This window comes from Peromyscus maniculatus, chromosome 18 (assembly GCF_049852395.1).
Source record: "Peromyscus maniculatus bairdii isolate BWxNUB_F1_BW_parent chromosome 18, HU_Pman_BW_mat_3.1, whole genome shotgun sequence".
Classification (NCBI taxonomy): Eukaryota; Metazoa; Chordata; class Mammalia; order Rodentia; family Cricetidae; genus Peromyscus; species Peromyscus maniculatus.
Genome location: NC_134869.1, coordinates 31,269,333 through 31,294,255, shown reverse-complemented (window position 1 = coordinate 31,294,255; position 24,923 = coordinate 31,269,333). Strand labels below are relative to the sequence as shown.

The 24,923-nt window shown below is 36.1% G+C and overlaps 1 protein-coding gene across 18 annotated transcripts in view; it reads right to left on the bottom strand.

Moving 5' to 3' along the window:
- Ppfia2 (PPFI scaffold protein A2) overlaps positions 1-24,923 on the bottom strand; it is a 465,396-nt gene that overhangs the window by 120,024 nt on the left and 320,449 nt on the right. For all 18 annotated transcript variants that reach the window (XM_076553855.1, XM_076553854.1, XM_076553860.1 and 15 more), the window contains one exon: positions 20,639-20,755. In XM_076553855.1, coding sequence (XP_076409970.1) covers positions 20,639-20,755 — 117 coding nt within the window. The remainder of the gene's footprint in view (positions 1-20,638; positions 20,756-24,923) is intronic.

Below are 24,923 nucleotides of genomic sequence, written 5' to 3'. Positions count from 1 at the left end.
ATATTCTAGCAAGCTCACTTTTCAGTGTATATCGAAGTTTCCAAAGGAATATTTCTTATGCCATCTCTACCCTGTTATTCGATGTAGCATTATTCATAATAGTGAACATAAGGCATCAAAGTGCTCATTGGGTGGGTAAAGAAAACATGGTACATATACTAATAGAATTCTCTTTCACTTCACAAAGAAGAAAATTCCCATTTTCTACAACATGATTGAAGTTAGAGAAAATTATAAATATAATGAACCCAGAAAAACAGTTATAATGTGAATTTGTTTATATGCAGAATTGAATGAGTATGCAAAATCAAACAAAGCTAATGAAGCCGAACAGAGTGATATAACCAAAGTCAGGTGTGAAAGGAAGGATTATTATAAAAGGGGTACATTAATAAAAGAGCGCAAAGTTTCAGTTAGATGGGAGGAACATGTTATAGTGATCTATTGCACATATGACTAGTAGTCAATGTAGTGTTCATTTCAAAATGACACTTTGTGTCTCTCAAAATTTCTAGTGGAGTGGATAATCAGCCAGGATGATTGATTAGTAAATTATCATTAAAGAGAATACATTGAATGCTTTTCAATTAATAGTATAAAAAGATTGGAATTTAGCCCTTTATCAAAAAACACTTATCTAGCATGTGTGGGTCCCTGAATTCAGTCACCAATATTGTCTACAAGCAGAGAGTGGCCAGAGAGAAGAAAGAAGAGAAGGAAGGGTGGAAGGAAGGGAGAGGGGGAAAGGGAGAAAAGAAGAAAAAATGGAGAAAGGAAAGAGGAAGAAAATGAATGAAAGAATAGAGAAGGAAGGAAGGGAGCGAAGAAGAAAGAAAAGAATGAAGAATAGATGAGAGGGAGAGAAAAGGGGGAGAAAAGTGGGGGAAAGAAAGAAAGGAAGGAAGGGACAGAAGGAAAGAAAAGAGGAAGAGAAAGGAAGGAATGAAGGAGGAAGAGAAGGAGGAAAAGAAAGGGAAGAGAAGGGAAGGGAAGGAAAAGAAGAAAGGAAGGAAGATAGCAGACAAGAAAGTGAGCAATCTTTACCCATAGTTCTGTGTTGAGAGTAGGTAGTACAGCGACTTGGGGGAGATGATTTTCAAAATCAAGATCTCCACCAAGCAGAGACGGAAGGCATGGGAAGCAGACCAGAACAGTCTGCTCTGCCTTGAGGCTTATTTAGCAGCACGAGTTTGTCCCAACACTAGATATATTAGGAAACATTTGAACACAATGTAAATTTTCTGTGTTCTGTGTGTAATTCTGTTCCTAAGAATGCATGACTAATAAAGAAAGCATCCCCTTGCTAAACCAAACTGCATGCTCCCTGCTCACTGGTTACATCACTGGAACTCAGTCCCAGGCACAAGTTCCAAGTTTACTCATCCACATCTGCCTCACAAATCTGTGTGATCTTAGTTGCCTCTGCACCCACCATTCAACTATAAAAGACAACCTTTAACTTTTGTGACATGTGCACACACTTTTTTTAAAAAGTGCTTTTTAAAGGTAAAGGTCCACACTTATCACTGTTCAAAGATGCTATGATGGTAATTCCAAACCCTGCAATATTATCACAGCTACTACACATTTAGCAAGTGATCCTAGCCTCCCTATCATCCATCTCTCAGCTGTTCAATGTTCTGTTCTCAGTCAATGTGCAGATAGTTGCGTAATGCAAGGGTTCACAGTTACCATCTTCTAAGAAGAGTTCCCTGAGATGTCTCAGCTCTCACCCCTTGGCAAGCCGCACTGCTAGCATTAAGGACAACAGTCCCTGAAGGAGTGCATAGCTAAAGGATTGAAACATCCACTGTGATACCCTCCCTTTCTCTTTGATTAAGTCCACAGCCTGTTTTATGGGAGTACTGTGATCAAGTGCTCAGTGCAGTCTCGTATGTATCAGTTCTACAGATCCAACTAGTATCGTAATAGAAACTAGTAATCCATTGCATTTTCTTGTGGAAGAAAGGAAACATTTAAACCTATACTGTTAATTTAAAAAAAAATGTCTTATAGTGATGGAAGAAAAATCTGAATTCAATGGTTAAATAAAATAATTTACAGCTATATTTTCCACAGTGCAAAAACAACAAATTGCTTGCATCTGCAATAAATCCAGATGAGTCACACACACACACACACACACACACACACACACACACGCACACGCACACGCACACACATGCACACATGCACACACACATACAAAACATTATGATATAAAAAAGAAACTAAATCTGGAGAAAGACAAAAATCCAGTTCCATTTATATGGAGGTTTACAGCAAACAATTCTAACCAACAGTGGCAGGCAGGCAGATTGGCTGCTGTTTGGGCCAGGGCAGAGGAATTGAATGTACAGGGATAAAAATTCACTATAAAATGAGAAGCATTTTTCTCTCTGTTTGAACTGGGGTGGTGTTTACACAGCCAGGTCTCTATAAACATATAAAATGTTACGTACTTTGGAAGTTAATAGATGTTTTATTTAAAAAATATACAAAATTTCTAGAATAATTCAAAACTGCTCTTAAAATTGAAAAAAATTACACTAGGAGTCACTGAATCCCAAAGACCTTTGGCAAACTAAGATGTACCCAGCTGTTTTTGTTTTCTATTGCTGTGATAAAACACCATGACAAAAAGAAACTCGGGGCAAAAGTGTTTGTATCATCTTCAACTTCCAATTTACAATCAATAACCAAGAAGGGTTGGGACAGGAACATAAGCATGGCAGAAACATGGAGTCAGGAACTCAAAAACAGCAGGAACATGAAGGCAGGAACTCAAAGAACCATGGAGAAATGTTCCTTACCAACTTGTTTCTGCCCATGGCTTACTCATTCTGCTTTCTATAGCTCCCTAGAACTACCAGCCTGGAGGTGGCACTGCTCACACTGAGCTGGGCCCTCCAATATCAATCATCAGTCAAGAAAATGCACCACAGGTTTGCCTACAAGCCAATCCGATTGGCACATTTTGCTCAGTCACGGTTCCCTCTTCCTAAACAACTCTACCTTGTGTCAAGTTGTCAATTGCTTAGTCAGGCTGTACTGAAATGCACAACTTTGAATTCCAGTTCTGTTTGTCTACCATTCGCTGTACTTACTCTAACAAGAACATCCACATAAATAGGATGAAATTGTACACTGTATAATTGGTACAAGGACAAAACACACACACACACACACACACACACACACACACACACACACACACACACATATATATATATTAGTATGTTGTGTAGATAAAAATATATAATTATATATAATACATATAATCAGTAATGTGTGCATTCATAAATATATATTGGTATACATAATATATACATGTCTCATATGTGTGTATATATTTTATGAATATTTATTTAGTACAAAGTGGTGGTAATTTTCTAATTAGAAAAAAATAATATTGCAATTCTGGCACCTGAAATCAATCAAAATCTTGTTTAATATTGTATGTTTTTATAGGTTAAGATGAGATAACTTTAACTAAATATAAACAGTAATCAGGCAAGTAAAAACCAAACATTTTAAAAATGTTAACCTTTGAATTCATTAAGCCACACAGATGCATAGCATAGCTTGGACACACCTGTGGTATTTAGAGCAATGTGTGAAAATATACTTGATCTGCCAATTTACTTTTACCTGACACATTTATAAAGCTTTTCCATTTATAAATATACAAAAAAATTTAAAAATTCTGTGCTGTGGATGAACACCAGGGAATATTGTTTAAGTGCTCTATCACTAAGGAAAAGCTCAAGTCCTTAAAATAAATGTGCATTTTAAAAAGTATTCAAGTCAGAATAACCATATTTTTAAACTTTTAGTTACATTAGGAAAGGGTATTTAGTGGTTTTCCCCTAGCACTAATATATTTAAGAGCTAACAGTTTATTTTATTTTATAAAAATATTTTCCACATGGTTTGTACACCTAAAGAATAGTCATTTTTACTCTTTACTACATTTCAAATAGACCTTCATTGTCTCACGTTTTACTTATTATATACTGAGTTTATTACTTACTCATTATTTATTACTTATTTTACTTACTATTTACTTCTTTCTCAAAGGAAATAGAAATAAGAAGATAGGCGAATAGATGTTTAGAATTGATCTTCTTATTAACAGAATTATTATAATAGAGGCACAAATACTTTAAAAATTTACCAGTACCTATGCAGAGACCACTAAACAGTTCCATTCCATTTTCACAACTAATTCTAGCATTTAATAGTTAGCAATGTATTGTTGAGTACTGTGTCAAAGAAGATAAAATGAAATTTGCAACCAATACCATAAGTCACCAGCCTTTTCTAGACTGGGAAGTATCCTATAAAGTAGGAGGAAGTCCTAAAAATTATTTTCTTCAGTGAGAAATAAAAGGTAGAAATAATGAAGCATGGAACTATAAAATAAATACATAACACAGATTCAGACAGGAAAGTATTGACAAGCATAAAAATAATAAGAGTAATAAAACTGTAGACAGTTGATGTATAGATAGTATAAATCAATAATGTCTTGAAGTAAATAATACATCTGAATTCAATATTAAACACACCATTCTACAATTCAACAATAATATGAGTGAATAACATAAATAAATTCTATCCATAGCATTAGTACAAGGAGAGACTTTTGGAAGGATTTAAGCAATGGAATGCCCTAGCAATCATTTCTGTTTCTTCCTACGGATCATAAAATTTCGTGTAATGTGCTAAATTCTTGAACTTGAATTAGAATACCACCACACAAGTCATCACATAAGACTGCATCTGGATTGCAACAGCAATATGATCTACCAAAAAACCAAACCAAAACAAAACAAAACACCTTAACTTGTAAGGGTTCTATCTCTAAGCATGGGTTCAAAATTATATTTCTATGTTGCTCACCATAATTAAGTTCTTATCATGTGTTGGACACAATTATAAGTGAATAATGTAACTTAGTTATTTAATGTCTATTAATTATATCTGATTAAGAAAAAAAATTGATGCACAAAATGTATTGTGGGTGAGACTTTCCAAACGTCATGAGGTTAAGATTTTGCTCTCAAAGTTCTGGGTCTAGTGTCTACTTCTAGAAGCCATCTTTCTCTTTATTGAATTCCTTTTACTTTCTTTTCTTTCTATTTCTATTTATTCATTCATCAGCTTACCCACTAAGTCATTGTACCATCAAAATTCCAACTCTATTTATCTGTATTATGCCAGATAAAAAGATAAGTCCTTAGATTATCAAGATTTCTGTTTAAAAATAATACAACGTATGCTTTGAGAATTAATACAAGCAAACCTAGCAACCAAATGTGTTCAAAGGACCAGAATACATTTTCTGACTAGAGAAACAAAATACTTAAGATTATGAGTCATAACTTAAGTAAACTTTAGGTCTGTATACATTATTGTTTTGTGAATTTCCTTATTCTGCCTTATTCTGTTTTTTTTTGTTCTTTCAAATATCAGAAATGTCCACTGATTTAAACTATTGCCCAGCATTTATTGTGTTATATCTTTTATTAAAGATTCTCTAGCACAGAACTGACAGATGTTATTTTAATTCAGCATTGTCTCCTTAAGTCTATTTTATACCATATAAGGCATGTGTTTCCACTTTCTGTAAACCTAGAGTTCAAAGCAGAAGTAGCATTTTTAGTCTGTGTCTGTCAATCTAATTCGTGATTATTTTTAGAATCCGTGGGAGAATAGGATGAGTATATATTGATGGAATCCGTTTGGACAACATAAAATGATGAGGTCTTTTCATGTAATTATTTTACAATTTTTTTAGGCATTGACAATGTTTAGTTAGACTTAAGAACCACAGATCAATATCATGCTTGTACTTTATTGACTATTGTGTCTTACTAGTCATTAAATATAAAAATAAGACAAAATGAAACAATTAAAATAATAGGGCAATAAAAATTATTGAGGAAGTGATAGTAATAAACAAAATAGGCCCAAGGAATTGTTTTTTTTCTTTAACTTAGTATTCACTAGGTATTTTTAAATGTTTCAAATCATAAGACTGTGCTCTTAGTGGACAGTCTTCTATCATTCCTAACTTTGATACGACCAATAGTCTTTGTTGAAAAGTATACAGTAGACTTTTCCTTTATATGTTCTTTATTTCCTTATTTGTTATTTTAACCCATTGAGTTCAATTATTGATGCCCTTATGTGCATGGATGGTGGTGTCATCCATTGGGGTATGGGGAATGTACCAGTTACTAGAGACCTAAAGAAAGGTGACCCTCCTTCCCCAGCAGGCATCAGGTCTCAGTAGGTCCTGCTCTGCTGAGGGTGTGACTTCAGTGCCCCTGCTCCCTCATAGGTTGAGTTGGTTGGAGGTCTTTTGTAGGTGACCACAGATGCAGGGACTTCTTTTGCAGCAGCCATGCCATGACTAGAGAATGGCATTTGACAGTTCTCCTCCCCATCTTTTGGCTCTTACTTTCTGTCTACTTGCTCTTCCACTATATTGTCTGAGACTGCCAGGGAAAGAGTGTTGATATAGATGCCTTTCTGTTTTGTAACTAGGACCATCATGCTGTGTTGATCATCTTCACAGGCCCGGGTGACATCACTCAGAATAACTTTTCCCATTTCCATTCCCTTTATGTTCAGTAATATTGTAGAGATGTACCACATATTTTTGTTGTTATTTTTACTATTTATTTTCAGTCCATAAATAATCTAATGCAAATATCATGCTTTTGCCTTTTTAATATTTTTTATATTTTGAGCATATTCTTTCCTCTCCAAAAACTGCTTCCAGATCTTCTCCCACCTCCTTAACCTCTCCAGTTTCATGTTCTTCCTCTCTATACAAGAAAAAGAAAAAACTGTACACACACACACACACACACACACACACACACACACACACACACACACACAAATGCTGCTAGATTTGTTGTTCTAAGTACTCCTGAGAATGAGGTCTGCCCTGGATGGTGGTTTGTATATCTGTTGTCACTACATTTAGCAAAATGGATTTTTCTCTTTCCAGAAAGCTATTAATTGCAAATAGCTTTTTTGGCAAGGAGTGCAACTCTGTGACTATATCTCTTCTCCATGTTGCGATTCTATCTGGCTTAACTTGTACAGATCTTATGCAAAAAAATTATAACATTTTAAATTTCTACCAAATTTAAAAGCAAGATTTTCCCTTTCTTCTCTCTTTTGCTCACACATTGTAACAAAGTGAGCCGATATCTCTAGGATGTTCTTCCCACCATGACATATTGCCTTGCCACACATTCAAATACAAAAGGACAAGTAACCCTGGGAGGAAATCTTTCAAATGGTGATCCCAAATAAGTATTTCTTCCTTAAGATTTTACAACTTAGGCATTTTGCTACAGAATGAAAAGTCAATTAATACTCTAATATGTTTCAACATTGTGCAAAACTATTCACCACGAATAAGAAATAGGAAAATAAAAATTCAGAAAGAAGAGAAAATATTTTTCTTGTTTGTTCACTTTCTTAGAAATTTGAAGCACACAAGATCCTACAAAAAATAGATTCACAAGGTTTCAAGATGCCATATTAATATTATAGCAGCTATGCATGAAATACTTTTACAAAATGTCATACTTAAATCAATCCTTTTGTAAATTAATATATAATCTAATTAAAATGAAAATCCATTTTAATAATTATTAAGGTATAAATTTAAAGAACAAGTGTAAAGTGAATGTAATAATAATAATTATAATAACAGCAAATTAAACTCCAAGAAATAAAAAATTGATCTGAAAAATCTATATGAAAAAAGCAATCTTAGTGAAGAATATGAAAGAATACACAAACAAATAGAAATAGGAGCTACATATACAAATACTGAGACAGAGAACCATTCTTCTCGTAGTATTTCATTAACTTGAGAAAATCTGATGAAAATCTCAAAGGGGTTTTAAAAGGCATTTGACAGACTATTGTGGTTAAGTTATGAGATTCATGGCCTAGAAAGCAACAAAAGTTGAAAGAATTCGACAATTCTTCATTGAAAACACTTTTATTAAAGTTAAATCAGCTTTTCAGGCCTATTCAAAGCACCAGCAACCCAGAGAGAACAAAAGAAATATTTTAACACTTTTGGAGTTTATTTTTTTTGTTCATAGTGTGTTTGTGTATATATGTGTGTTCATGCATGTGCATCTGTTTGTGTCTGATATGTGTGCATGTGTGTGATGTACATGGGCATGTACACATGTGCACATAAGCATGCCAAGGCCAGAGATTTACCAAAAATGTCAATCTAGAGCATCAAACTATCCTGTTTTCTTTTTTGGTTTTTCCAGACAGGGTTTCTCTGTGTAGTTTTGGTGTCTGTCCTGGATCTCACTATGTAGACCAGGCTGGCCTCGAACTCACAGAGATCTGCCTGATTCTGCCTCCTGAGTACTGAGATTAAAGGCATGCACCACTGCTGCCCAGCTTATCCTGTTTTCTTGAGACAAGATCTTTCATTCATCTCAAGCTCACTAATTAGTTTAGTGTGATAGCCAGTGAGTTGTGGGATCCATTTGTTTCTACCCAAGAGTACTAGGATTACAAATTCATGCCATCCCGATTGGCCTTTTAAGTGGTTCTGGGTATTAATGCAGGTTCTAGTCTTTATGTAGCCAGTCTTTTACTGACCGAACAATCTCCCCAGTCCCTAGAACTGATTCTTTAGCTAGAAATAAAGATAATAAATTACAAATTGCATAAATTATACTCTATGTCAAAATATAATATTTGAACAAAGATTTGACAAAATTGAAGAAGTTATCTATGCAAATATCTGAAAGAAGTGCACTGGAGTCTAAAGATAAAGGAAATTCAAAGTCATGAGGAGAAAATAGTGCCTTAGATAGAGTTGGAGACGAAGTCAGAAAAAGAGGAAAGCTAAGTTTGTGTAAATGAGAATCCTTTATTGAGATTTAAGCTGATGATTGACATTCAATTAATGAGAACATTCTTTTTTTTTTATTTTTTAAGGCCAGGTCTCATCTTTTAGACCAGGGTAGCTTAGAACTCACAAATGTGTGCATCTCTCTATCTCCAGATTGCTGAGATGAAAGGCATGCACCACCACAAACAAATATACATCATTCATTTTAAATCATGTCATACAGAAAAAAAGAAAGGAAGGAAGAAAGAAAGAAAAAAGAAAGAAAGGAAGGAAGGAAGGAAGAAAGGAAGGAAGGAAGGAAGGAAGGAAGGAAGGAAGGAAGGAAGGAAGGAAGGAAGGAAGAAAGAAAAGGATCCATAAGAAAAGTAGAGATGCCCAATACAAGGTCCCAGGTAAAATGGTATTCATACAAGGGTGTTATAGCTAAAGTTTCAGGGTATATTTTAAAGATAGAGTTAATAAAATTCACTTGCATTTTAAAGTGGGATGTGCAAAAGACAGACTATGGAAAAACGAATATGTAAATGTACAGAATCCTTTAGGTGTATAAGTAGACATGTATGTCTGCAATACAGCTAAAGATTCATGACCCATGAATGTACAAATTGTTTCTGAAGCTATGACACTAATGACACTGAGAGAATAAGTAGAAAAGATAAGGATGAGCCCTGGAATGTTCCAACATCAATAATCAAGAAAGAGGTTCGAAAGGCAAAGAGACAAAGCCACTGTTGAAGTAAGAGGAAAACAGTGTCTGCTCCTGGAGTGTCATGAAGAAAGGGGATCGAGGAGAGTAAACAACTGTATCAAATGCTTCTCAGAGATCTGCCAGGACTTAGAGTCACTAGTGTATGGAGCGATGTAAAATTAAGGTGGCTGTAAGAGAAGCGATTCTGTAGAGTGGAATTTGATATCTTAATTCATTCCCATTGCTATAAGAAGGCAGTTGGGTGAGTAGAAGAGACTTTTGAAAGAACCACGCTGCAACGTGAAGCAGAATCTAGCAAACCAGCTGAGGTGGGACATGGGGCTCAGAGATTATCGTATTTTTTTTATTTACGATTTTTTTATTCATTTTGTATGCTAATCACAGATCCCCTTCTCATCCCTCCTCCTGCTCCTCCTAAGCCTTCCCCTTCCAGACACACCCCTCATCTCATCCTCCAAAAGGGTAAGGGCTCCTGATTAGCTTATCTTTAAGTTGAAGAACTTGTACGTTGTAAGAACAAAGCCAGTATCACTAAATATTCCTAGAATAAAAATGTATTGACCAGATAAATGTCAGATGTATCCAAATAAGTAGAAAAGGCTTTCTCTAAGATTGACTTTCACATTTTAAAACATTCCTATGTTTAGGCAATAAGATCTTGGCAAATAAGCTCTTTCAGTCACAAATACTAACAAGATTAAGATTTGTTTAAATTACACATTGAAATCAATGAAAACAAGTTAGTTTACATGAAGCTCTTTTCTATCTATATTTTACTCTTTATCTATGTGCATTTATTACCTGTCTAGCTCCTACTCTTCACAACAGGCTGCATGGCTTTACCATAGTAATCTTTGCTCTGCAAACAGCACTTGGGTGAAATAAAATAATGGGAAGTAATCTAGAAAACTGTGATAGGCTTTATGCTACTTATTTATGTGTTCTTTTTTGTTACAGAGAGGTTTCCAGTGAGGTTTTTTTGGTTTGTTTTGAAACTTGAATTTTTTTATTCAGTTTTTTTTTATTCATTTTACATACCAATCACAGATCCCTCTCTTCCTTCCTCCTGCCCCTCTAGCCTTCCCCATCCATTCCTAATTCCCTCCTTCAAGAAGGTAGGGCCTCCCATAGGGAGTCAGCAGAGCATCAAGATCATGATGGGGAAGCCTGCAAATAGTCAAACCAAACTAGTGGGAACTCATGAAATTTAGACCAACAGCTATGGAGCCTCCTGGACTGGACTGGACTAGGCCCTCTGCATAAGCCAGACAGTTGTGTAGCTTGATCTGCTTAAGGGGCATCCAGGCAGTAGGATCAGGATCCATCTGTGGTGCATGAATGGGCTTTTTGGAGCCCACTGCCTATGGTGGAACACTTCACACAGCCTTGAGGCAAGCGGGAGGAGCTTGGACCTGCCTCTACTGAATGTATCAGAGTTTTTATATTATTTGCTAATCTTCTAAGGACCAGACATGAAGATGATTGGTCTATTGTTACCGGGATCTTTCCTTCATGGTTGCCAAATAATACAAGGGAAATCTGGGACCCTTTTGGGGATAATTAGTTTTATTAATAAAACAATTCAAGAATGGTCTCAAGGAAAATTTTTCTAGAGTGTTAAAAAAAAATCAAAATCAAAATCAAAATCACCAGGCAGTCAAGCTATAAATTTGAGCAGTTGCTTGGAGGACAAGAATGGAAATTAGAAAGAAAGGTGGTTTTCAGGTTGAGTTATGAGCACAAAGATCCACTTCATACCAACAGGAAGCAACTTGGTATGTAGCACGACTTTAGAGAAAGTATAAGGAAGCCCAAGTATCAAAAAAATCATACTTAAGTTCTGGCTAGAATCCTACAGGAAGATATTAAAAAGGGAAAAAAATAAGCTGCATCTTTCAATGTGAGGACTCAGAAAGATGGGCAGATTCACATGACCTCAAAGAGGCTCAGCTTGTAGGGACTGCGCTATAGGACAGGAATTAAGGGAAGGAAAGTATACAATCTCATTAAAGGAATAATTATTCCACCTACTTCCTTTAGTATGGTTTACTGTACACCTGCCTTGCCAGGAGTGGTACTTTGGCCAGGTGATTAACACATTCCATCTGGAATGTAAGTCAACTACCTAGGGGAGAGATTCTATTCTCCTGACCAGAAGGCGTTTTCCCTTAAGAAGCCATTATTGCTACTCAAACAGTATCGAAGACTGATCTGTACTTGGACATCCTTTTCCCTAATGGTAAATATATGAGTTCATTAGCTTGGACTCATTGGTTGAAAATTTAATTGAATAATAAAAGAGAAAGGTACATTTTATTATTAAGTTATATTGAATTAAAGCACAGATGACCAATGAACTGAAAGTATATTATTAGTGCTATTCCTATGCAAATAAATCAAGTAATGATATAAGATGTCAAAGTAAAGATGCATGAGACAAGCTATAACTGAAAATAATGTTTACAATAGCTATCAGGAGTGGCTGCTGTGTGTGAAAAACTATATAAAAACTGGGAACATGTTTAACACGTTAAAGATTGATGTAATACAAGTTGAGATGAGAAAGTAGTTGAATGAGACTGAGGTCTGAAGAAGTAGGAACATAGGTAGATATTGGTAAACTAGCATAATGTTACATTTACATGGTGGTTGATAGGTTCTGGCGCTCCATTACCCAGTAGAGTAACTGATGTTAATAATAATGTACCACATATTTCAATGCTGTTATTCAAATGCTCTCATTCAAACAAGTGATAATCACTTAAGGCTATTAATATCCTATTCACCAGGAATTGATCATCATGCTGTGTATACATATATTGGTACATCACACTGGATCCTATATGTATGTATAGTTATTACATGACAATCATACATTTAAGAGTAGGAATTCCACTTGGATCATTCAGAAGATTTATGTTCATAGTAGGAATGATAAACAAAGCAGCTTGAGAAGTGAGAAGAAGCTAGAAAATCTGGGAATAACACACTGAACAAATAAAGACATGATTCAGTTGATCATGTGGTACGGATGGTAGGTGATTCTCTCCACTCATAGTGTTGTGAGGAGCTAAAGAAGTCCCTCAGTCACTAATAAGAAATATCAAAATCAATTTTATGCAATTGAATGTAATTACTTAATGACTGTTCTATTTCAGTAAATATGCACATGAACATGAATATATATCTATATTGACATTGATATATGTGTGTGTGTTTAAATGAATATATATTTTAAATGAATTAAATTGTAGATTAGTGTGTGTAGCAGATTGATCCCAATATTTTAAGGCCAAGAGCCAAAGATCAAAAAGTGGGTCACTTTCTGTAAGTCTAAAATATCCAACATTCTTGAAATAAACACTATCAAATTAACTTTATATTATACTCCCAAAAGAACACATTCCCATTAGACAGCACTTCAATCAGTTATTCTCAGACTATGGACAGACTTCACAATGAAACTCAGACTCCTACACACAGCCCTTCCACTGTAGACAGCTTCCATCTTCCCAAGCGTCAGTATATTCTCAACCAATTGTCTTCATTGCCTCTAGGCAGGGACACTGCAGTGAGTACAACAAGCAGGACCACTCAATCACTCTTTACATATGGAGGGAGGAGCAGTAGGGTACTGGCAGGCCAATGAGGTTGCTTTTGAAAGGAAGCTTGAACACCATTAGAGTAAGGCAGTGGTTCTCAACCTCCCTAATGCCTCAAGTCTTTAATACAATTTCTCATGCTGTGGTGACCCCAACCATAAAATTATTTCATTGCTACCACATAACTGTAATGTTGCTACTGTTATGAATTATAATACAAATATCTGACATGCAGGATATCTCATATGCAACCCACAAAGTGTTGCAACTCAAGGTTGAGAACCACTGGATTAAGTAATGATCTGTTGTTTGGCTAGGAATTCTGAGGTTCCAAGTACCAGCATATAAACCTCTTTTTAGCTAAGGTTGAAGAGTCACATATATGATAATCAAACATTTGGAATGCCCCTTTTTAGTAGATTCAGTTCTGAGTTAAAAATACAGGCAAGAGATGTTGCAATGCAAAAGACTAAAAGTGTTTTAATCTTGGAAGCTCCTTAATCACAATCTTTTAAAAAGTAATTTGCATTACTGGTTAGTATATATTTGTCACTACTCCATTCATCCATAGGCAGACCCTAGTCATATTTCTTTTTAGATAATAACATTGAGATAAAATGACCTGTGTGGAACAAATTGTTCAGTTTCCAGATCTTATTATCTCTCACATTTTTTTCAAGTTAGAAAATATGTTGTTCTCAGAATTACACATATTCATTTATTCCTAGAGCTGTTCATTTTATTTTATGTAAGAGTATCATATATACATTATATATATATATATATATATATATATATATATATATATATAATGTGTATATTACAATATCACTTGACTGGTATGTGTAGCAGTCTTTCTTGAACTGCCAGCCCCCAAATCATGACATAGAGACTTATTATTAATTATGAATGCATGGCCTTAGCTTAGGCTTATTTCTAGCTATCTTTTTTAACTTAAATTAACTCATTTATAATAATCTATGTTCTTCCCTAAGGCTTGTACACCTCATCTATGTACGTCCCTCCTGCTTTCCTGCTTCCTCCATGTCTGGCTGGCTGGCACCCAGTTGGCTGGATTCCCTCTTCTCTCTGTCCACCAGCCCTGCCTATCCCTCCTCTCCTATCTGTTTGCCATTCAGCTTTTTTATTATACCAATCAGGAGCCTTAGGCAGACAAGGTAAAAAAGCAACACATTTTTACATAATTAAACAAATGCAGCATAAACAAATGCAACACATCTTTACATAGTTGAACAATCCTTCTACAACACAAACAAGTGCAACATGTCTTTATATAGTTAAACAAATTCTATTCCATAACAGGTATGCATCTCTTAGTAAATATTTGCAGCGGGATAACAAAAACAAAAAGCATGGAGCACGGGAGTTGTGAAAGCGATTGTCTCCAAGAGCAGCATGATTACAATTGTAAAAGTTACTCCAGCATACTAAAAATATTAACAAGAAAAATTCTGTTGAGCCTGCTTCTCAGTACAGTAACCCATAGTGTTCTGGAATTTCATTACGTGAATATTGTGGGGCGTTTACCCACCAACCCCACAACTCCCCAGAATTTGCTTGAGTGTGAGCAGCAGGAAATATTTGACAGAAGGATTTATATTGAAGAGATAAACGGATAGAAAATAAAGGATAGACTCGAGAGGGCCTGGAACCTATTCCAACGGGCCCCAACTGTCTCTGCCCCAGGGTATTTATAGAGATGCCAAGGGGTGGAGCAAAAGACCTCCTCCCCCAGCACAGCCAAGTGAAGACTATCTCAGACACCTGCACTCAGGCCCGGTGGTCCTAATCATCCTCTATGTGGACCTTCTGGGTAAAGCCAAGATGAACCTGAAAATGGGCTCCCACAGAATATAGTCTTTGAACACTCAGTCTAAGATCACTTAGAAACCTTTAAAACTATTTCATCTAAACTTACTTCCTTGCCTCTGTTAGGTTTCAAATCTGGGCCAAATGGCTACGGTGCCTATAGAATATAGCAAAGCAAATGCTGGCCACCAGGATTTCCCTGCTGTCCCTCAGTTTTTACCCGTTACAGGGCCCTCTTGGCTGGCTTACCCTACCCCCTACCCTAAATTCTCCAGCTTAGGGAGTGGGGGGAGGGGATGCTCTTCCCTATAGAGTCTCACCATTTTGGGAGCCCACTCTTTTGTACCTTTGGGACCTCCTGGCTGCTGCACCTGGTGTCCCTTTCTCCCTTCTCCTTTACCCACCCCTCTCTCGCACGTGGCTCAGCTCAGCTTGGTCATGTCCAATCTGGACTCTCCTGGATGTCCCTGTTTCTGCCTCTGGCTATGTTCTCCCACATATCTACAAGAAACCTTCTCCTCCACTATGCCTGGGAGCTGTCGTGTCCTTTCCTTTCCTTTTATTATTATTTTTCATTCAGCTTCTTAGTCTCCTTTTATTTTGGAAATGTTGACAATAATCACAGAACACCTGAGAGCAAGAAAGCCCATGTCGGGGTACAATTTCAATGAGGCTAGTTTGCCAACAAGTTTGTCCACTGAATTCTCAAGCTGCTGATATAAAACATCCCCTTATGGCTAATTATCTACCCTGACTATGTAATTTAAGTATTTTACTGCCCTGAACAAGAAGTGGTACTTGTGACTAGGGTTACAAATTGCTCTCTATCATCTCTATTATTAGCTAACAACAATCTAGGTTATTTAGTTCTGAACAACTTGGCGATTAGTGCATGGATATCACCTGAAATCCTTTACTGATAAACTTCATCACACATTCTTCAGATTAGCATATTTCCTATGCTTAGATGTACATGAGTTCTCAATTCAACTAAAAAACAACCTTTAAATTATAATCATGTTATAACTTATTAGTCAAATGTATTGCTAGAGTCCCAAACACTCACATTATGAAAATAAGACCAGAAATGAATGAATAATAATGCTTTTTGTCTGTAACTGTAATATTTACTTAAATTATCAAAATAATAACTTAGATTTATCATTTTGTATTTGATTAACACTTGTCAGACAGGGAAATTTGTTCTAATATGCAGCAATTATTTATCATGAGAAACTAATCACAGGTTTAATAATGTAAAATGCATTACAGTTCACTTATTTTAAATTTAAACTTAAAACAAAGTACAAATTGTATGTTTTAGGCTTACCCTAGTTAGGGTTATCATTACTGTGATGAAACACCATGACCAAAGCAATCTGGGGAGAAAAGAGTTTATTTGGCTTATAATTTTAAATTCCTGTTCATTACTGAAGGAAGTCAAGACAGGAACTCAAACAGGACAGAAACCTTGAGGTAAGAACTGATGCAGAGGTCATGGAGGAGTGCTTCTCATTGGCTTGCTCATCCTGCTTTCTTATAGAGCCTAGGTCCACTAGCCCTGGGCCCTACCACCTACAATGGGCTGAACCCTCATTCATCATTCACTAATTAAGAAAAAGACCTACAGTCTTGCCTGTAGCCTAATCTTATGGAGGCATTTTCTTAATTGAGGTTCCCTCCTCTCAGATGACCTTAGCTAGTGTCAAATTGTCATAAAAGTAGCTAGCATAATTGACCCCTTATCAAATTGACACACAAACATCACTCTGAAGCCATAACCTTTCTTTTAATGTTCATACCAAGAACACCCATTAATACAACACTACAATATAAAACATTTTACAAACTCAAAATACCCATAGTCTTACAAATTCAAACACTTTAAATATTCAGTATCTTTAAACAAAATCCAAAGTCCCTTTTAAAGTCCAAAGTCTCCTTTAAAATTGAAAGTATTTCAACTGTGGGCTCCTATAACGTCAAAAATAAATTATTTCAAGAGGGGAGAATGAGGACAAAGTCACCATCAGATCAAAGTCAAACCAAATTCAACTTTATAAATCATTCAATGTCCAGGATCTGGGATTTACTGACAACCTTCTGGGCTCCTCCAAGAGTCTTGGGTCACTTCTCAAGCTTTGCCCTTTGCAACATACAGAACTTGTATTCTAGGCTCAGGAAACTCCATGCCTGCTGATGTTGTTGGTGGTCATCTCATGGTACTGGCATCTCCAAAATGCTGAGGTCTCTGCAGTAACTGTGTTGTGCATTCACCAATAGCCTCTTTTGGGCTCTCTTCAAGGTACAAAGCCTCAAATTTCTCCATGACACCTTCAATACTGCCTTCCACTGCTACTTCTGCTTTGACCATCACCAATGGCCTCTCCTGGTCTGTAACAGTGCCAAGCCTCAGCTGACCTCTTCAATGCCTTCAAAGCCACTACCTCCTGGGAGATTATGCTGATGCCAATGAAACACTTTCCAGAAGATTTCACCATAATGATGCTGGTCTCTTCATAATCACCACTAATTTCTCAGCTCCAGCTGAATGGCATCAGTTGTCCCAGTGAAACAAAGGTTTCACTTCAGTGGTTCTGGCCTCTTAATAACTACAGCCTATTTTTCATCTCCAGCTGACCAGACACCACAGATTCTTCACACAAAAGACCCTGTGGAGTCTTTGCTTTTCACTGAAACTCCACAAGCAAGCCTATATTGTCTGTGGTTCTCTCAACATTGGTGTCTTCCAAGTTCCCACCGAACAGCTCACCAATCTTTGAATGGCTTTTCCAGACCCAAGTTCCAAGTACTTCATGAATCTGTTCAAAACCACATGGTCAGATCTGTCACAGCAACACTCCACTATTTAGAGTTACTATTGCTGTGTGAAACAGCGAGAACAAATGAAAGCTGGGAAGAAAAGGATTTATTTTGCTTACATTTCCACATAGTAGTCCATCACTGAAGGAAGTCAGGACATAAAGTCAAGCATGGATGAATCCTGGAGGCAGGAGCTAATTCAGAGGCCATTGGGGAAGAGTGGTGCCTACTGGCTTGCTCATCATGGCCTTCTTATAGAACTCAGGATCACTAGTCCAGGGACAGCACCACCCACAATGGGATGGGCCATCCCTCATCAATCACTAATTAAGAAAATGCCCTACAGGCTTGCCTATAGCCTGATCTTATGGAGACATTTTTAAAATTGAGGTTCTTTTCTCTCAGATGACTTTAGTTTGTTTCAAGTTGATATAAAACTATCCAGCACATGGCTCATACTGGAGGCTATTTGTGTGGTGATTAAACAATAATAATATACTGTTAATCTCTAGCACACAGAAATAATTCTACAATTGTCAGCAATTTGAAAAAATGAATATCCACGATCACAATGTTTAAAATGTTTTATTTATATTCTTGCCAAAAGAATGAACAAAAGCAGAAATTTTTTCAAGTTATCAGCTTCTCAGAATCTTCCATATGTATACCTGTAGCTATGAGATCAGTTAGAGACCAAAACCAATATAAAGAATTACACTTTCTCCTAGTCCTGAAGATGCAACTTGAGAATTATTCTGATAGGAACTATCTTAAAATCTTCCAATGGCTGTCAACCTTAAAAGCTATAATTTGAGTAGAAAGAAATATGGAGCCATGTGTTGCCTAAAATGAAAAAGTCTTATGAATTATGAATAATATATCATGAGACAATATTGTCACCTGAGAACCACAGATTAGTTACATACTGGGTGATATACTTACTACATATTATAGCTGACATATATCATTCTTTATGTCATCTGTCATTAAATGGAATATCATTTGCTGTTGCATAGCAGTAGATGAATGCAGATACATATGTATATGAATATATGTGTGTTAAAAATATCCAAGTATTTGATTTATTTCTTCCTAAAACACATATTTCATGTATTTCTTTCATCCTGGAGTACAGGAGTACAAATGTTATATATTTTTGCTATTATAGATACCTAAGTACAAAACTGCACTATACATTCAATCTTCACCCAAATCTGTGTGCTTTTATAATTGCTTGAGGAAAATCTATTACTGATGAAATCATTTAAATTATGTCAATGGCAAAATTTATATTCCTTTCCTCAACGTTTTTCTGAATTCAAATACCTTGTCCTAAAGAGATTGATGGTACCCTGACTGACTTAGCTGAGAGAAAGATGTTATTTTTTTATTTTAATCTCTCACACAGCTTATGTAATCATCATAAATTCTTTATTATGAACATCCAGCCTAAGATTTCAATAAAATAGGAGGGATAGATTCAAAATAGTGGTTTTACATAAAGATCTGTCCAGTTGTTGGCCATCAGACCCGAAGGTTGTCCCTGGAAACTCATCTGGGTTACTTTGTTTCCTTGGCACCTCTGTCTGTTTCAACAACCTCACTGAGGAAGTACCTGTTTCACACTCATCAGGAACCTAATGCTATTGGCTTTGTCATCCATCGCCTGCTTCTTAATCTCTGGGTTGTAGAACCTCTTCACACTTCCAATTACACCACTTCAGCTACTTGATTCATGGGGTCTTAATGCCTAAGGAGATTAGGTGTCCCAAAATATAAAGTATTAAAGGCGAACAAGCAGAGTCTCTTGAGTGTTAAGCTCAGTTTATGCAAATATTTAAGTCATTTTCATCTAATTTAAGACCCACTTATAGTTTATGTTCCTCATCTTACATTAGAAAAACAGACACTGTCTTTTGGTAGTGGCTAAACAGACCACTTCTATCCTTCGCCTGTGTCTAAACTGCATTGCAAAGAAAAATGGTTTCTTTATAAAGGGGAACGAATAAATGAATCAATGAAGGAATAAAAGTGGTAAAAGTCCAATGGTTTCATATACTGGGCCTCACAGTATTTCATTATCAGAACTAAGACTGGGATCTTTAACAAAAGGTAAAGAACTTAAGTGCTAAATCAAAAAAAAAATCAACAACATTTTTTTTTCATTAATACACTGAATTATTACACTGTGTGAAATAAAACCTATAGATGGAATAACTCAGGAATAGTACCTTTAAGACAGTACCATACAAACCATTTTGTATGGAGTTTAAATTATATATTTTATATATATTAATATATAAATTAAATTGTATATATAATCAAGTTAACAGCAATTAATAAAATGTCACATATCTATGCATAACTACATGCAAGACAAACATATTAAACTTTAAAACTAAAAAATTAAAAGTAATAAGTGGAAAAAATAGTGAAATTTTGATTAAAAAAAAAAAAAACTCAACACATGCTGAACAGTAGTGGTGCATACCTTTAATACCAGCACTCAGGAGGCAAAGCCAGGCAGATCACTGTGAGTTCGAGGCCAGCCTGGTCTACAGAGGGAGATCCAGGACAGGCACCAAAAGTACACAGAGAAACCCTGTCTCAAAAAAACAAAACAAACAAACAAAAACAAATCAAAAACTCAACACATATTATAGTTTATTCAGTGTATGGTTTTATTTTGACATTTCTATCAAATGAAACAGCCAGTAAACATTTACATTTAAAAGCAGGTTATGTGTATCATACCTTTTCATGAACTTTCTGGCCAGGTTCCATTCCTTCAAGATGTTCTGACTCTGTGGATCCCTCACTTGATGCCATTTTTCTCTGAATATGAACATTTTGCTCACGCAAGGCAACAATCTGCAAAATAAAAGATTAATGCCTTTAAAAGGTAATTTACATGAAAATGGCTACTTGCTAATGAAGATGGGCAAATGATCGAAACACAAAGACTAAATTTACCTACATTATGATTTCAAAAAATGTCTTTAAGGACAGCATTATGAATAACACTTATGCAAATCCATGACATTTCCCTTTAAAAATTTAAAGTGCTGCACAAATTTACCAAAGAATATTTTTTTCCATTTGGAAATACAGTGGTTAATTACAAAAATAGATTTTAAGTAGTGCCATCTTGGCATGAATATGTACATGTAAATGTCTGTGTTTGTGTTGTATATGTGCATTTTCATGTGAGTGGGTGAACAAGTGTACATGTCCATTCATCTCTGAATTTGAGAATATGAAGGCCAGAGGCTGACACAGGGTGTCTCACTTGATTTCTCCCACAATATTCATTGAAATAGAGTCTCTCATTGAATCTAGAACACATATTTTTGCCTAAGTTGGCTGGCCCTTGTGCTCTAGGGATCCATGTGATTCTGCCTACTCAACCCCCACGCACAGCTCAGCATTGGAGTAACAGGTACAGGGTTCACCACTTTGGACATTTGCATGGATGCTGGAAACCCAAATACAAGTCCTCATGCCTGTAATGTGGGGCATTCACCCTCGAGCCATTTTCTCAGCTCTAGATTAGTTTTCAATATGTTATTTTATATTGTGGTACTCATTTTTTTTTCAAGATAAAAATTACATTGAGCTTCCAACTTATTTTTCACACATTTAACCTTTTTACAAGTTACCATGAATATTATTTTGCTTATTTTTGAATTCCATTATGTATGTAACTAAAAATGATCATACACACTCCCTGACACTCCTTAAATTTCCTCCCAAATAGCCCACTCTCCTCTTCTCTCCTCTCCTCCCCTCCCCTCTCCTCTCCTCCCCTCCCTTCCTCTCCCCTCCCCTCCCCTCTCCTCCCCTCCCTTCCTCTCCCCTCCCCTCCCCTCTCCTCTCCTCTCTGTCTCTTCTCTCTTCTCTTCTCTTCTCTTCTCTTCTCTTCTCTTCTCTTCTCTTCTCTTCTCTTCTCTTCTCTTCTCTTCTCTTCTCTTCTCTTCTCTCCTCTCCTCTCCTCTCCTCTCCTCTCCTCTCCTCTCCTCTCCTCTCCTCTCCTCTCCTCTCCTCTCCTCTCCTCTCCTCTCCTCTCCTCTTCTCTTCTCTTCTCTTCTCTTCTCCCTCTTCTCTTCTCTTCTCCTCTCTTGCCTCCTCTCCCCTCCCTCCCTCCCCCACCCCTCTCTTCTCTTCTCATTTTGCTTTATTTTTGGTAACACTCTAAGTTACTGTGTGCTTCTCCCATGAGTTTATGCATATGCAGTCACCCATTGGAACATAGACAATGTGCTAGTGGCCACACATTTAAAGGAATGATTCTCCCGGCAGCTTACTGCCTTTGGTTCCTTGTCTCCAAATTGATCCTTTACATTTCTGTAGCAAGGACATTCTTGGATCTCCCACCACCCCCCAAACTAAAGGATTTCATTGTCCTTCTAACTAAGACATTTCTCCTAGTTTCTACAGCTGACAATACCTAGTTTTCAAAACTTCAGCAGAAATAATTCTAAGCAGAGATATGGGGCCCCACCTTCAAAATTTTCTATAAGGTATTTCCACTCAGTTTTGAGTAAGTTTCACATAAAATCTGTTTAATTGCTTCATTTATTCACTTTATCTATTTGCCTAGCTAAAAATTTAATATCCCAGAGGAAGACAATTTCAAAAAGAGTGCTTTGTTGGAAATAGCATTTTCATATGAAATAGCACAACAAATTGTTATGTGCTCGGTATTCAATAAGATGATGAATTAAACAAGGAATGTGTATGGAATGATGAAGTGTGTAAACCCACATAAATCAGGAGCAAAACACTTGGAGTTCACAGGCAGCTTCAGAGACAGCCTTTTCCTATTAGCACAGGAATGGATGACACCAAATGAAACACAAGAATGAAACAGTTCCTGGAAAAGTGATTTATCACATTCTTAACTTGCTGCCTTTTGAGAAAAAAAACAGTTCTATTAAGACAAAGGAATTTGTTATGACTATATAAAATAGCAGTATTATTAGTCCACTAACTCAACAGATTCATGAGTCATATGCAGTAAAATAAAAGAGCCAAATTATTAAACAATTCTATGCATTTTGTTCTAAATACTTAGAAGTGATGCATATCCCTTCATTGCCTCCAAACAAAACAAACTAGAACGTTGAAACTCCAGACTTGGGGCTGGAGCTATTGCTCAGGAGTTAATAGTGTTTGATGCTCTTGCAAAGGACCTGAGCTCAATTCCCAGAACTCACATGGGGTTCTTCACAACAGCATATTACTTTAGTTCCAGGACATTTGACCCACTTTCTAGTCCCTGTAGATAGTCAACAATGCACATTCATAAATGAACACATACACACAAATACACACACACACAAATACACACACACACACACACACACACACATTCAAACTCTAGTTTTAATTCCCAGTTTTTAGGCTCATTTTTTTTGTTTTTTTTTTTTTTTTTTTTTTGTTTTTTTTTGTTTTTTTTTTTTTTTTCTTTTTTTTTCGAGACAGGGTTTCTCTATGTAGCTTTGCGCCTTTCCTGGAACTCACTTGGTAGACCAGGCTGGCCTCGAACTCACAGAGATCCGCCTGCCTCTGCCTCCCGAGTGCTGGGATTAAAGGCGTGCGCCACCACCGCCCGGCAAGGCTCATTTTTATTTATTTAGTAAGTCATATGAATTTCAAATATATTTTATTGTTTAAAAATGCAGACCCTTTGAAAAGGTTAATGAATGAGTCACTGCATAGATAAATTAATTTTCTTCTAAAGATAAATTAATTTTTTATTTGAAAAATACCATGCCGTGGTGGCACATGCCTTTAATCCCAGCACTAGGGATTAAAGTTACTATGAGTAATAGTAACTTTATTCTAATCTCTTTGAGTTCGAGGCCAGCCTGGTCTACCTTGCTAAATCCAGGAAAGGCAGCAAAACTACACAGAGAAACCCTGTCTCGAAAAACCAAAAAAAGAAAAAAAATACCATGTATGAGTTTGACACACCACTTCATATTTTATAAATTTTAAGTCTTTCATGAAGTATATATGCAACTTTGTTGAGTGTAAGACATAATTTTGGTCACTAATATGAAAAACCCAATTTTAAATAAATCAAGTTTAGGCCTTTAAGACAGGACAACGATTTGGTATTTTCAATCAGCATTATATAATTTTATCCTGTTTTGTTTCTGTAAACAACAAATTACAACAGGTGGGTATAGGAGTGAGTTTTCACCATCTGATTTAATTATTAGTGTTAATAAGATGACTCTTCCTTTTTTCATTAACAAAAGCAAGAATTTTCTCCCAGAAGTGTGATTTTGCAGGTTACATTCCCTCCAATTGGTCCTGAGGAGGGAGAAGAGTGCATAAGGAATGTTTGATGATTGAGGAACATCTGGCCTTTTAAGATTTGCCCCACAACCTGACAATTGGATTTAAGGGGATGACCATAGAATTGACTGGAGACACAGCTGAATGAAAATCAGTTAATGCTCTCAAAACACTTTCTGAGTCTTCTCACTCATAGGGAGATGGTCGGAAGGAAGGCTGGAGGTACTACTTTGGAAGAACAGTAAAGTATGTAAAAGCTAGTCACTAATGAGTAGCATCATCCCTTCCAAATGGAATGAATCCAATGGGAGGAAGCACTTCTGTGGAAACCTCACTTCCTGTGCAGTTATTAACAACCCTTAGAGAATGCTGAAGACACACTGGGGGAAAACACTATGTCAAACTAGTTTTATAGGGATAAGGGTGGTGTATAACAACAGATAATTTTCTAATATGCATATAATTCTTTTAGAGCTTGATCTTTGTATGTATTATGTTTTAGTATCTTTGAATAACTAATTAAATGATGCCCTGCAAATATAAACTAAATAATAGGTCAAGACAACAGTTCTAGGTTCTGCTGGTAATGTAATTCACTGTTTTACTCTTGGCTAACAATTTGGCATACATCTTTAAAAAACAGTATTTGGCATATATCTTTTAAAAGCAGTTTGAAGATTTCAAGAGTTCTCATAGTAAGAAAAAATTCATGCTGCTTACATTATTATTCAAC